The sequence below is a fragment of the Delphinapterus leucas genome, chromosome 4, assembly GCF_059928025.1.
Source record: "Delphinapterus leucas isolate spDelLeu-1000000601 "Yukka" chromosome 4, BTC_Dleu_Yukka2, whole genome shotgun sequence".
NCBI classification, from domain to species: Eukaryota; Metazoa; Chordata; class Mammalia; order Artiodactyla; family Monodontidae; genus Delphinapterus; species Delphinapterus leucas.
Genome location: NC_143132.1, coordinates 6,326,156 through 6,338,511, shown reverse-complemented (window position 1 = coordinate 6,338,511; position 12,356 = coordinate 6,326,156). Strand labels below are relative to the sequence as shown.

Genomic DNA, 12,356 nt, shown 5'->3' with positions numbered 1-12,356 from the left:
ATCAACTTTCAGGTTTCATACAGAATTTTTGCACCAAAGTATATATTTTTCCATATTATAAAACCTGTCGTTATCTGTAGCTTTTGAACAATTTAACTCTATTACCTTAAAATATTCAAATAAAACAATACTCCCACCTAGTGGATAAGGAAAAACGTCTGACTTATTTCAGGTGTGAACAGTACCACCATAAAAAAGGAACAAAAACTACAATGAATTTAAAATAAGTTTATTCTGTTAACATCCTCAAAATACCTCCCTGGAAAAAAAGTAACCTACAAAACAGTTCACACCGCTCCCCTTCTAGGAATGGATGGGTAATATACTCTACAAAACAATCTCTGGAATCATGTGTAAATGTTACTCTGAATCTCATTTGTTGTCATCAATTTCTTCAGTATCTCTGTGCTCTGGGGAATATTCTGGAAGGAGAGAAAAAAGGCGTTCATATAGTGAGGCTGAGCATTCAGTCAGGAGCAAGGCACACTCTCAAGGCAGAAGCAGAGAAGGGCACCAAACGTGACAGGCCCTGCCCCTCACCTCCTCGCTCGGCAGACACGACATTGAGCGTGTCCCCCCCCCCGCCCCCCGCCCGAAGCTCTACCGGGACCTCAGGTCTCCCGGGAGCCTAAAGCCCTCAGACGGACATGACACTCTGCTTGGCCCACCTGAGCTCATGCCCGTCTGCACCCCAATACCACGCTCCCCACCGCTCTCCTCAAACGCACCCTGAACTTGCCAACTTCGTGCTCACGCCGCCTCCCTCTGCACGTTCCTCCCCCTAGGACTCACCCACCCTTCCAGTCCAGCTGGAGGGCCACCCTCCCCGTGGGGCCTCTCCTCGGGTCAGCCTTGCCCCCATCCCCCTGCCCTGGCTGGCACCTGGCACAGCGGCCGCCTGCGCCACCTCCAGGCTGTGGACCACCCAGCACCGTGGGGTCCACGTGGCAGGCGTGCAAGAGAATTCCATTTTGTTGACCAAATACCACTTTGAGAAGGACAGAAGAGATGACCTAAGCCAGGATGACTGTATCTGGTCATTAAGAAAACAGCACCCTTCAAAGAGCCACTTTAAAAAAGTTAATTAAATTTCCTCTCCAAAGAATATTTTTAAGACACTGGAAGTTGACTTAAACCCCACATGGCAGATGATCTGCAAGTCTAAGAATGAGTGCAGATGCTCCTGGAGCGTCTGTGCCCTGAGCACCAACTGCACCACGAGCAGAACCCGCCCGGCCCTCCTGCTGAAGCCCCAGCTCCTCTCTACTGTGCTCACCGCGGGGCTAACTGGCCGCACGGCAGTTCAGCTACAAAAGACGAAACAACTGGCCGACAGTCTGGGTCTCTCTGTTGACACAGGACTCTCTAAGTCACTTAAGTCTTGGCCCTCATGATGGTGTGCAGGGTGACAGCAGACCTGGCGTCTTAAAACAGGGGATCGTGACAACTATGCACATCGACTTGACACAAAATACGGTGACAAAACTTAGGGGAAGTGTGAAACAGGAGAGGATAAAGCCAGATTGTGTACTACACTAGAAAATGGTAACACACCAGTTCACAAATCCTTCAGTGATTTGAAGGTGCAGAGCGGAGTCCACATTTCCCATACTACTTAGAACGTCCACCAGTGGACATGTGACAACAGGCCAAGAACAAACAGTGCAGAAAAGGTTTCACAAGGCAATAAGGAGGCTCAGGTCACACATATGCATCCCAGGCTTGGAAACTGATACCTCTCTTAATGAAGGAAGAAATTTTGGTGAAAAAGAAAAGGTGCAATGCTGAAAGAAGAGACAATCAACAAGCCTATATGTGTGTGTGTGTGTGTATGCGCACGTGCACGCACATATATGTATACGTATATATACATACACACATGTATGTTCACATGTGTGTACAACTTGGAAGATAAGAGCTTACGTACAACCCACAGAATCTGTTATTTGCACAGTACCGCCATACACTTACATACATTTTAAATGTATTCAAGTATTTTGCAATAAAATCTTTCTAAATTTGTTATTTATTTCTCATGTTTCACTATGTCCTTTTTAATGTCCCTCTTTTATTTTTCGTTATTTTATCTTTTATGGCAAACTGCCTTTCAGACAATTAGTTATGTGATGAAAATTTCTGCAGTGAACATGCTTGCAGCCACAATGTCTGTGGCAAAGATGCTCCAGTGAAAGTGCCCAGAAGAGACACAACGGCCATGGCCCCTGCTCTCAACGAAGTGGGAAGAGCCAATCGGTTAACTACAGATGCAAGCAGCACTATTAGTTACTATATCCTCGGAAGGAGATGCTAAATACAAAATAACTCAATTTGTCTGAAAGATTATCCATGACTCTAGCTCATCTGAAAGATATACTTGAATTATACTAAGCTACAGTTTCACTCTTACTAATTCAACAAATGGTTGAGGGCCTTCTACACATCATATTCAGGATGATCTGGGGACACCAAAAGGGAAAACGTTCCCACGGAGTTGACAATCTAACTAATTTATGAGAGCTATGAAATGAGATGACGCCAACAGAACTTACAAGAAAAGCTGCCCTAATACTAATGGCCATTCTAGAATAAAACAAGGCTTCCAACTTGGAACAATGTTGTTATAATCTCTTCCCTTTAAGGAAGAAGTTCTTAAACCAGGAGTCCACGGACTTTCAGCTAACCTCTTAGGGAGAGGACTGGAGTTCCTAAACTACCTGAAATTACTGGCAAAACTTTTCTATACATGTTCCCATATGTATTTTTCTGGGAAAGGAGCCCACAGATATATCCAGACTGAGAACAGGGAACAGATTTATCTCATCTAGTCCCATGTAAAATTAAGTGAATAAACATGACGATAATTTGATCCATACTGTGCTCAAAAATGCCTTCTCAAAAATTACACCTTCCAAATTAATTAGTTACAGAAACTTCTTGAACAGTGAAAACATCTTTCCACACAAACATCTGGGATTTAAAGCACTGATCTATCCTGACAAAACATGAACAAAATATTCTCCAAGTTACAGAAGTATATCTAGAAGAATATGTGACAATCAAATTCAAACTGCCAGACCAGCAGTTCTCTCTTTACGCGGAGAAAAAAGGATCTCTACGTGCTGCTTAGGTTTCACACTGATACCATACATTTACGTTTGTTACTAAGTTCATTATAATAACTCAGCTATTAAGTCAATGAGATAAAACCTTACCTTAACCAAACTTTTCAAGCTTCTGGAAGAAAGTACAGGCTTAAAAGCTTCAACTGTGATTAGGTCTAATTTCATCACATCGGTATAACATAAGTACAGAATTGCAGAGATTTTCCATACTTGACAATAACTCAGAACTATGAATATACAAGAAAAAAAATCACTTAAGTTTTCTGTTATATGATTTTGAAATTAAATACCTCTAACTCATAAAGGCTGCTTTTAAAAATAGTCATCTCTGTTGCCTCTTTTAATCAAAGCATTTACTGACATTTTGAACCAATTATAATGCACATTTTCTTTCAAAGCCAATTTATTTTCCTAAGATATCTCTTGCTTTTACAATTATGTTTATTTTGCATTTTCTGAACATACTACTGAGACACATCTGGGTTAGCTAAGACACAAGATTAAAATTTTGCTGACTACACTAAAGTAAATTAAATAATAAATATACAATGCACAATGTAAAATATTTAGCCATTTATTCTAGTAAATTTAACATTTAAAGTTAAAAACATTTTATTTATTAACAAATAACACTGAATTATCTATTATAACATATTAGCCACTAAAAAGTGACAATCATAATTTGATATGATGTTAGGGTATAATTGGTGACAGGAATAAAAAATAAACTATTGAAGCAACTACCAAAATTCAATATCTGAAGCTTCTATTCTGACAATTAAAACGTACTTTACCAACTTCTCATACACCAACAACTTACATCTAACACTGGCTTGCATGATGAGTTATCAAAGACCAAAAAGAAACGGCAACTCGGAAGCTAACAGTTAAGAACTCTGAGCTGCTCTCATACAACTGTGTGTCTGGAAAGTTTCAAAACACAAACCAAAGAGAATATACCAGCAACTAGAGCAATTAGTGAGGACAAACAGCAATACAATGGCATCAATCATCATTAACAAACGGCCTCAAAAAGATCCCTACTAGTCCAACTCATAACTATGAATAAAATAATAACAAGATAAAATGTGAATGCTATGCACTGTAATACCACCTGCTGCAGGAAGGTCATGCACGATATTTGGTTGTTCTAGCAGTGAACAGCAAGGAGGCTCTCTGAAATTCTGTGTTTTTAGGGCTTTCAGGAAAGGAGTATGAAGACTGCTGGTAGATTCTGAAGTTTTATAGTCAGTAACATGTCGACATGTAAGAATAGTTACTTGCATATTCTTCCTTGGACAAGAGCCAAAAACCTAGCACAAAATTGATTTCAAATTAAAATATATATATATATATAATTTTGTGACAGAATAGAAACATCCCTCTAGTTGTTTATCTACACCATTCATATATATATACTCACATACACACACACACACCTTGCAGGGGTGGAACTGTCCATGGAAAAACAAAACCCATGCTTTGCTGTGCCCTCACCTGGGTCTGATCTTAATTCTGTCACTTTCTAGTTGGGTAACCTTCTCCAAGTTACCTTCCTCACCTGTGAACTAAGGACTACTTACTTACCTGAGGGAGGTGTGATCTGAATTAAATGAAGTCAGGAACAAAGGAGGCAGAGCAGCTAACAGCCAGGGATGCCATGGCAGGTAAGGCAGTCACTCAACTATGAGCACCTGTTCGTTTACGCCCTCTCCCGCCCTCCACAGATGCCTGCAAATTATTCTTTCTGGTTTGTTCCAGTTTGTTCTGTTTCTAAGATCACTACTTGCAATCAGTGTTGAGAGCAGTGTTACACTGAACAGAAGTGAATGGGAGTGACACCCATTCTTTACTGGATAAAGTGACGTGATCAAGATCTCTTCTAACACAGGTATCTCTAAGAACGCTCCACTTAGACTAGTGTTGTATCAGCAACAGGAAGTGATCCTTTCACTAATATAATAGGTTCAAGAACACTGTATTAAGGATGTTTCTAAGAACATCACTTGCAAGTTGCACTCATAAGTGTTTTATCAGTGCAAATCATTCTTAAATTCGCTTTTAAATTTATTTCAATTGTAGACTAAGTTTCAATCGCTCAAGACCTCAATGTCCACCTAAGTTGGTATTTCATGGATTTCCAGGGACCCTTCCAGCTTTTAAAATCTTTGGTGATGTAAGAAAAAAAAAAAGCAGCTATCTTTTAAGGAAAAAAAGAGTAGATTTTAGGTCATTGCACCTTGTTTGAAAATATTTTATGAAGAGAGCAAAACGGCTATTTCAAATAGCAAGGGAACTGAAGATTTTATATTATGTGCCGTAAGTGATTTATAAGGCGACTTTAATTGTAGTGTAGCTTTATAAATAAACACAAAACTTAGCACCACATACATCTGTCAGCAGATACGTCCCATTTAAGGGCTGTAACGTTACTCACAAGGCCTGATTTATCATCCTCCCTAAAATACTTATCATCTGAAGTCACAATACTTGACACCTGTTGGACTGTGTGTGATTATCAGGATTATGAGGGTGACGTGAACCCAACAGCAGAGGGATCCGAAGAGTATCCCCAGGGAGAAAAATACTGATTAAAAAATTCTGTTTTGGAAATGCAAAATTCTACATTTTTTCAAGTCTGAGAGAGAAAAGCTGTTCCATAGTACAAAAATAATAAAACGCCCTACATAAATTGACAATACAAATTAATATGGCAGTTTCCTACCCTTCTGAGATCTGTTGAAAGCTATGGACCCTCTCTCTAGAAAATACACAGAGGTACACAGCATAAAATCATATATACAACCATAAGATTCACAGATCTTATTAGAAAATTCCTCATTTAATAAAATGCATTGAATAACTTTTAATAAATGTTTCTAAGTATGCCAATCTGGTTTAAAGCAGGTGTACATCAAATTTTTTATTTCTAATGAACTTAATTGTAATACCTACATAAAAATATGCCTAAGATTTAAGTTGCAATGTTGAAAAGACGTATATAAAAGGGCTATTTCATTTAAAAATAACCTGCAACTACCAACTGGACTTCCCTGGTGGCGCAATGGTTAAGAATCCGCCTAGCAGGAGACACGGGTTCGAGCCCTGGTCCAGGAAGATCCCACCTGCCGCGGAGCAACTAAGCCCATGCGCCACAACTACTGAGCCTGTGCTCTAGAGCCCACGAGCCACAACTACTGAAGCCCACGTGCCACAACTACTGAGCCTGCACTCTAGAGCCCATGAGCCATAACTACTGAAGTCCGTGCGCCTAGAGCCCATGCTCCGCAACAGGAGGAGCCACCGCAATGAGAAGCCCGCACACCGCAACGAAGAGTAGCCCCCGCTCACCGCAATTAGAGAAAGTGTGCACAGCAACAAAGACCCAACGCAGCCAAAAATAAGTAAATAAATAATTAAAAAATAATAATAACCTGCAACTACCAAAATTAATGATTATTCTCTAAAATTTCTAGCTGAGTTAATTTCTTCACTGAAAAATTTGTTTTAGTGGACACATACCATGTGCTCAATTCTCCCACAAAATGAAGCCTCAATTGATCCATTCTAATGCTACGAAAAATGGATGAAACCCCGGTGTGAGTGTCAGCTGAGCACCAGCCCCAGGAACCCAGTTTCTCACCTCCCGTCCCTGAGCTTCCAGGCAGCATTGTCAGCACGGCCCGTTTTCACCCGTGGCTGCAACTCTGCTCTGTTTCATGGGGGTAACTTGTTCCAACTATGTCTTATGTTTTTATGACCAACGATCTTTAGCACATTGCTGATCACATCTGCCAGATGAGTTCTTTTATTCTTTATATTCTGTAACAAACTCCTACTATATTTCTAAGGGAAAAAGCAAATACTTACCCCGCTTCAACATCTGACTACATAGGTTTAAGTGTAAAGAAACTGAACCTTGATGAAGTAGCAACCCCAGAATCTCTCTTACCTTTTCCAGCCACTGATACTGCTGATCTTCAGCAACGTAGCAACTACATTGACAGAGCACAACCTGAAAATCAAACCCCGAGTTTTCTGTCAGGTCACATAAATGTTACACACACCCCACACTGTCACCATATACATATCATGTGAATCCCAACATAACCTCTGGATAACACTTGTTTTGCTTAATCTGCTACTGCCTTACTTATTTTTCTTTAAAATTTAAGAATCAAGCCACTACTGGCAATTAGTATCAGAGAAAAGTGCACATTGACAGAGCAACTGTGATGGCTGGCACAGGAGATTCTAAAGATACTATCAGTACGTACTACTGGAGTCCTCTTTATAAAACAGAGACGACACCAGGCCTGCTGCCCATCCGGGGGTGGGTGGTGCCACACACTGTGAAGATCAAACTCAAAAAGCGTTATAAAAACATTAAGTGCTATCAGGACAGCAGCCCAGCAGCATCTCAGCCCAGCGGCACCCTAGGACACTGCTGATGCCTGGAAGGCAATATTATTCTAGACACCATGTCCAGACCATGTGCTTGAAGTGAAAACATGCAATGCACAATGCTGTAAAAGGATGACATTCCGGATTATTAATGCTTGTGGAATGATAGCATCCATAAAAGTCAACTTTGTCTTCTATTGAAATATCGCCAGAAACACTAACACTTAATGACACAAGTGGGAAAAAATGAAACACAAGGACTTCCCTGGTGATCCGACAGTTAAGACTCCGCACTTCCACTTCGGGGGCACGGGTTCGATCCCTGGTTGGGCGGAACTAAGATCTCGCATGCAGTGTGGTGTGGCCAAAAAAAAAAAAAATGAAGAAGCAGCACAAGAGGGAAAAAGAGGGCCCAGGGACAGGGGGAAGAGAAAGACTAGATATGGAATTAGCTACACACAAAGATTCTGGATAGTCAAGAGACACCCAACCAATCAATGGTATAACTAAATGCAGTAACAGAAATTTCTACTGCTTGACCTCCATGATGTATTCTAGAGTGAAAACTTCCCACTAAGGATCAGATAAAGAACATGCTTTGGGACTTCCCTGGCAGTCCAGTGGTTAAGACTTCGCCTTCCAACGCAGAGAGTACAGGTTCGATCCCTGGTCAGGGAGCTAAGATCCCACATGCCTCGGGACCAAAAAACCGAAACATAAACCAGAAGCAATGTTGTAACAAATTCAACAAAGACTTTAAAAATGGTCCACATCAAAAAATCTTAAAAAAAAAATGCTTAGTTTCCTTATTACTTATTTCCTATAAATACCGGATGTTTACAAAAATCCTTATGTAAGCTTTAATAACTTTGGATAACATATTACAAAAACAAACTGTAAGTATTACAAAATCAAATTTTATAGTTTTCAAGGCTAACATTATAGTATTATGGAATTACTGACTTCTTGCATTGTCTGAATCCCTGCCCCTGGCCTCTGTTCAAGCACTCAGCAGCTGTGGAACGGCACTCTGTCAGACAAGCAGGTGGCGAGACAAACATCACCTGCCCGGCCACCTCACCTGCCTGACCTGTCTCCCAAACCGCCCAGGACACTCCTTTCTCTCAATGAACCCAAGGATAGGGTTAGGACAAACGGTTCCAATGAAATCACTAGGCATCAGATACAGAGTTATCTTTCATAACTTAAAAAATCGGGATGAATTAGGAATTCGCTGGCGGTCCAGTGGTTAAGACTCTGCACTTCCACTGCAGGGTGCACGGGTTTGATCCCTGGTTGGGGAACTAAGATTCCGAAAGACGAGGGGAGTGGCCAAAAGAAAAAAAAAAAAAATCAGGATGAATCAGGTGAGGGTGAAAGCTTAAGGTCAACAGAATTGTATTTAGAATGCACGAAGCATCCATCTGCTCAATGTTAACTGAGTCCCTAGGCTGTGCTCAGCATTGGCTGAATACCGGGTGGGTATACAGCGACAAAGCAGAACTCCCTGCTTCCACAGCGAGTACGCATTTTCCCATGTTTACCTTTGCCACCTTAAATCATTCTTTGAATGTGGGCAAAGTTTAAATATCTAATGTTTCTGGTTTGTTTCTAAAAAAGTTATTTCAGAATTTCCTCAGAAGCTTACCAACACACCACGTTAACATTTATATAAACAAAAAAGTGACGTTGTTGACCAAGTATGCTTCAATAAAAAAAGGCTTTTTAATTAAAAATTTTTTTAATTTGTTTTTAATTTTAAAAAATAAAAATAAAAAAACAAGAACCAGACAAAAAAGTGGTTACTAACACTGTCTACAGGCAGAATTCCTCAGCCCAAAAGGAGACATAAAGGAACATGAAATTCAAAGGAACACTACATAAATGATGCCTAAGGAACCCCACTTAAACATACAAGTCAGGCCCCACATACCGAGGGATTCGATTTTAGGTGATAAAACACACAAAAAGCCTCTGTGGGGGACAGGTGTGTAGTGTCCACTGTCCTACACCATTCATTCCAGAGTTTAGCACAACCAACTTCTTCCCAGACTCCTGAATTCATGATGAATGATGACAAAAATGCTGTGAAAAACAATTCGCATAAGTTAGTGTTTGGATCCACAAGTTGCATTTTCTATTCAATAAAAAAGATATTCAGGTTACTTGAGAATCTTAGAGCTGAAAGAGCCATTGAGACCATCAACCTTATGCACACCATCATCTTGCAGAAAAACACGCTGAGGCCTCAAGAAGTTAAAGGCCACACCCTGAGTACAGGTGGTACTGGAGCTGGGAATCGAGAAGACAGGTTTGCTGACAGACTTTACCAGACACACACTGTAACACCCTTGTGGAAAATTTCAGGCCAGGAGAACTTCATGTAAATGAGTCAGCAATTATTTACCACGTACTCCTCTACAAGCACTAGGGGTACCTTACAGGGCAAGGAATCTTCACTGGGGTTCCCCAAGGCTCTCCTCCACGCCTATGAACCCCCTAAAACGATACAGGTCTGTGTACTTGTGTGTGTGTGCGTTGTTCTAGCTGCACTCTGCACCGTTCTGGCTTTAACCTATCAAATGAATTCATATATGTGAAGATCTTAGAAACCAAGTACTGAAAAATGTAGCAATTATTATTGTCATTTTTAGAGTGCTCCATATGTTTTTAAAGGAGTTGGTTAACTCAAAAACATGCAAGGACCACTGTGACAAGGGGGCCGTGTTGCACATGCCACCGCTGCCCTCCCAGTCTGGCCACGACAGGCCCAGAAGCCTAAGAAAACCTGTATACTAGAAACTGTGTTTCCTTGACTTCGTAAGTTCCCAAAGCCAAGAATATTTCCTCTAAATCTCATTTTTCAAGCTTATCAAAAAGACAGTGCCGCACGAGCAGGGATAGAATTCACTCAGATACAAAGTTACTCTGCTACGACTTTTTCTAAAAAAGTAACAGACATTAGAAATCTTTTATGGTGGAAATAAATAAGTAACTTCAGCTTTTGCTCTTTCAACAAAATGTGTAGTCTAATGCACTTGCACTTACCTACTGCATTATTTCCTATAGCAATTATAAACTTGGAGCAAGGATATTTTTCTAGCAGAGAAACTTCCAAAGTTGTTTTTGTTTGTCTTCGAAGGAACCGCACCTCCCTAACACAAGAAACGAAAGACGAAACGAAAGCAATTTAAATGTAATCAGTACTATACTATGACAAAAAGGCTACTATAAGTATGATTTTGTATTAAGTAAAATGCAAACTTTAATTCTATAAAGAACATAATTATAATCCTAAGGAGACAATGGATTCAGGCGACGATAACTAACAGGTAAAACCCTTTGCTGCAAAGTTCCTGGAGAACTGTACAAGAGGGATCAAGCTGTCCAGCTGACCCACTGATCAATCCATCTTAGAACCCCTAAAAGTGGGACAACTGGTCACAATGTGCAGTAAGAAACTGCAAATACCACCTCCGAGGCATCCGTGCCAGCAAAATACTGACCAAGCCTCTTAGAAGGAGCTTCCCTTTACAGGAGATGCAGGTGATGGACACACATCTGCATAAATGACACCAAGAGGAAGCAATCAGGCAAATCCAGAGCATGGGACAGCCTGCAGGACAATCAGTCTCTCAGCCAGGGTGAAAAAGGAGGGGGACTGCTCCAAACGAAAGGAAGCACAAAAGAAGAAACATCTAAATGTAAGGTGCGAGCCTGGCCAGGATTCTGATTTCCAGAAGCCCACTGTAAAATGTCACGTCTGGGACAACTGCATAAATCTGACCACGGACTGGCTATTAAACAGTATCCAAAAAGTATTATTAATTGTTAAGGAGGATGACAGCATACTTAAGACAATGCCTATATCGTTGAGACGCATTCGGAAAACTGTAGCGGTGAAAGGCCACGGTGACTGGGACCCACCTAGGGGGTGGAGGGAGATAAAATAAATGTGGCAAAATCTTCATAACTGTTGAACTTACGTGACTGGATGGGCTTAAAGTGTCATTTTACTATTTTCTCCAGTGTCTGTGTGTTTGGAAATAATCCATTTTTAAAAAAAAACATATCCATCTGCTACTGACACGTAATACTAACTGAGGTGTGCGGCGGAGAAGAAAGTTCGAAAAGACCTGTCTTATGTCCATAAACCAAAGACACGACAAACCTGGGGAGGGAAGACAGCCCTGCAGCGCTGGAAAACCTAACAAGCCCGCAGGAAACCACTTGCATCAAAGCTAAAGGATGCCTTTAAAGACGCGAGGATCCGACGGCTCCACGGAGCCTGCAGCAAGCCCCGCGAGCCGCCTCCACCCGGCGCCCCCGGAGCTGTTTGGACCCCCTGTGCCCCCCGAGGACCGGTGCCGAGCGCGGAGCAGCCGCGACCCCTGGGCCTGCGCGTCTGCTCCTGCGCCCGCCAGGCCAGGTCTGCGACGTCGCGCCCAAGACCTCACCTCTTCCGCGCCAGTTGCTGCCGGACCTCCCCGTCTTCGGGCGTCTCCCTCCTCCCCTCCTCTTCCTCCTCCTCCTCGTCCTCCGTCCCGGCTCGGCACGGCGCCCTCACCACCTCCCCGAAGAACGTGGCTGCCATAACCGCCCTCACACCCTCCCGGCCGAACTGCGGCTCCACAGCACGACGCAGGCGCCCCGCGCAAGCGCCCCTGAGCACCACCCCCGCGCATGCGCCCCGGTCCTTGCGGCGGCGCAAGCCCGGAGCGTTTATTCTTCAGCCGCCTGAGCTCGGCGGGGCCACCGAGAGATTGGATGACTGCGGGCTAGAGAGGCGAGAAACGAGAGGCGAGCCAGGGGGCGGGGCATCCCGTCCGG

At 42.2% G+C, this 12,356-nt stretch overlaps 1 protein-coding gene across 4 annotated transcripts; it reads right to left on the bottom strand.

The window, feature by feature from the left end:
- Positions 1-213: 213 nt before the first annotated feature.
- Positions 214-12,142, bottom strand: PSMG1 (proteasome assembly chaperone 1). 4 transcript variants are annotated; one of them, XR_016392947.1, is made up of 8 exons: positions 11,984-12,142; positions 10,575-10,681; positions 9,460-9,611; positions 7,075-7,137; positions 4,237-4,435; positions 3,213-3,349; positions 1,277-1,424; positions 214-422 (listed from the first exon to the last, which is right to left on the bottom strand). XR_016392947.1 is itself a non-coding variant. In XM_022552930.2 (7 exons), the coding sequence occupies exons 1-7, from the start codon at positions 12,118-12,120 to the stop codon at positions 348-350; spliced, it is 870 nt and encodes a 289-aa protein (XP_022408638.1). In that variant the 5' UTR covers positions 12,121-12,135; the 3' UTR covers positions 214-347. The 4 variants fall into 4 exon arrangements, 3 of the variants coding, with proteins under 3 accessions (XP_022408638.1, XP_089766361.1, XP_022408640.1); XM_022552930.2 differs by lacking the exon at positions 1,277-1,424 and having other exon boundaries at positions 11,984-12,135; XM_089910235.1 differs by lacking the exons at positions 1,277-1,424; positions 11,984-12,142 and adding an exon at positions 11,698-11,947.
- Between the last annotated feature and the right edge of the window lie 214 nt (positions 12,143-12,356).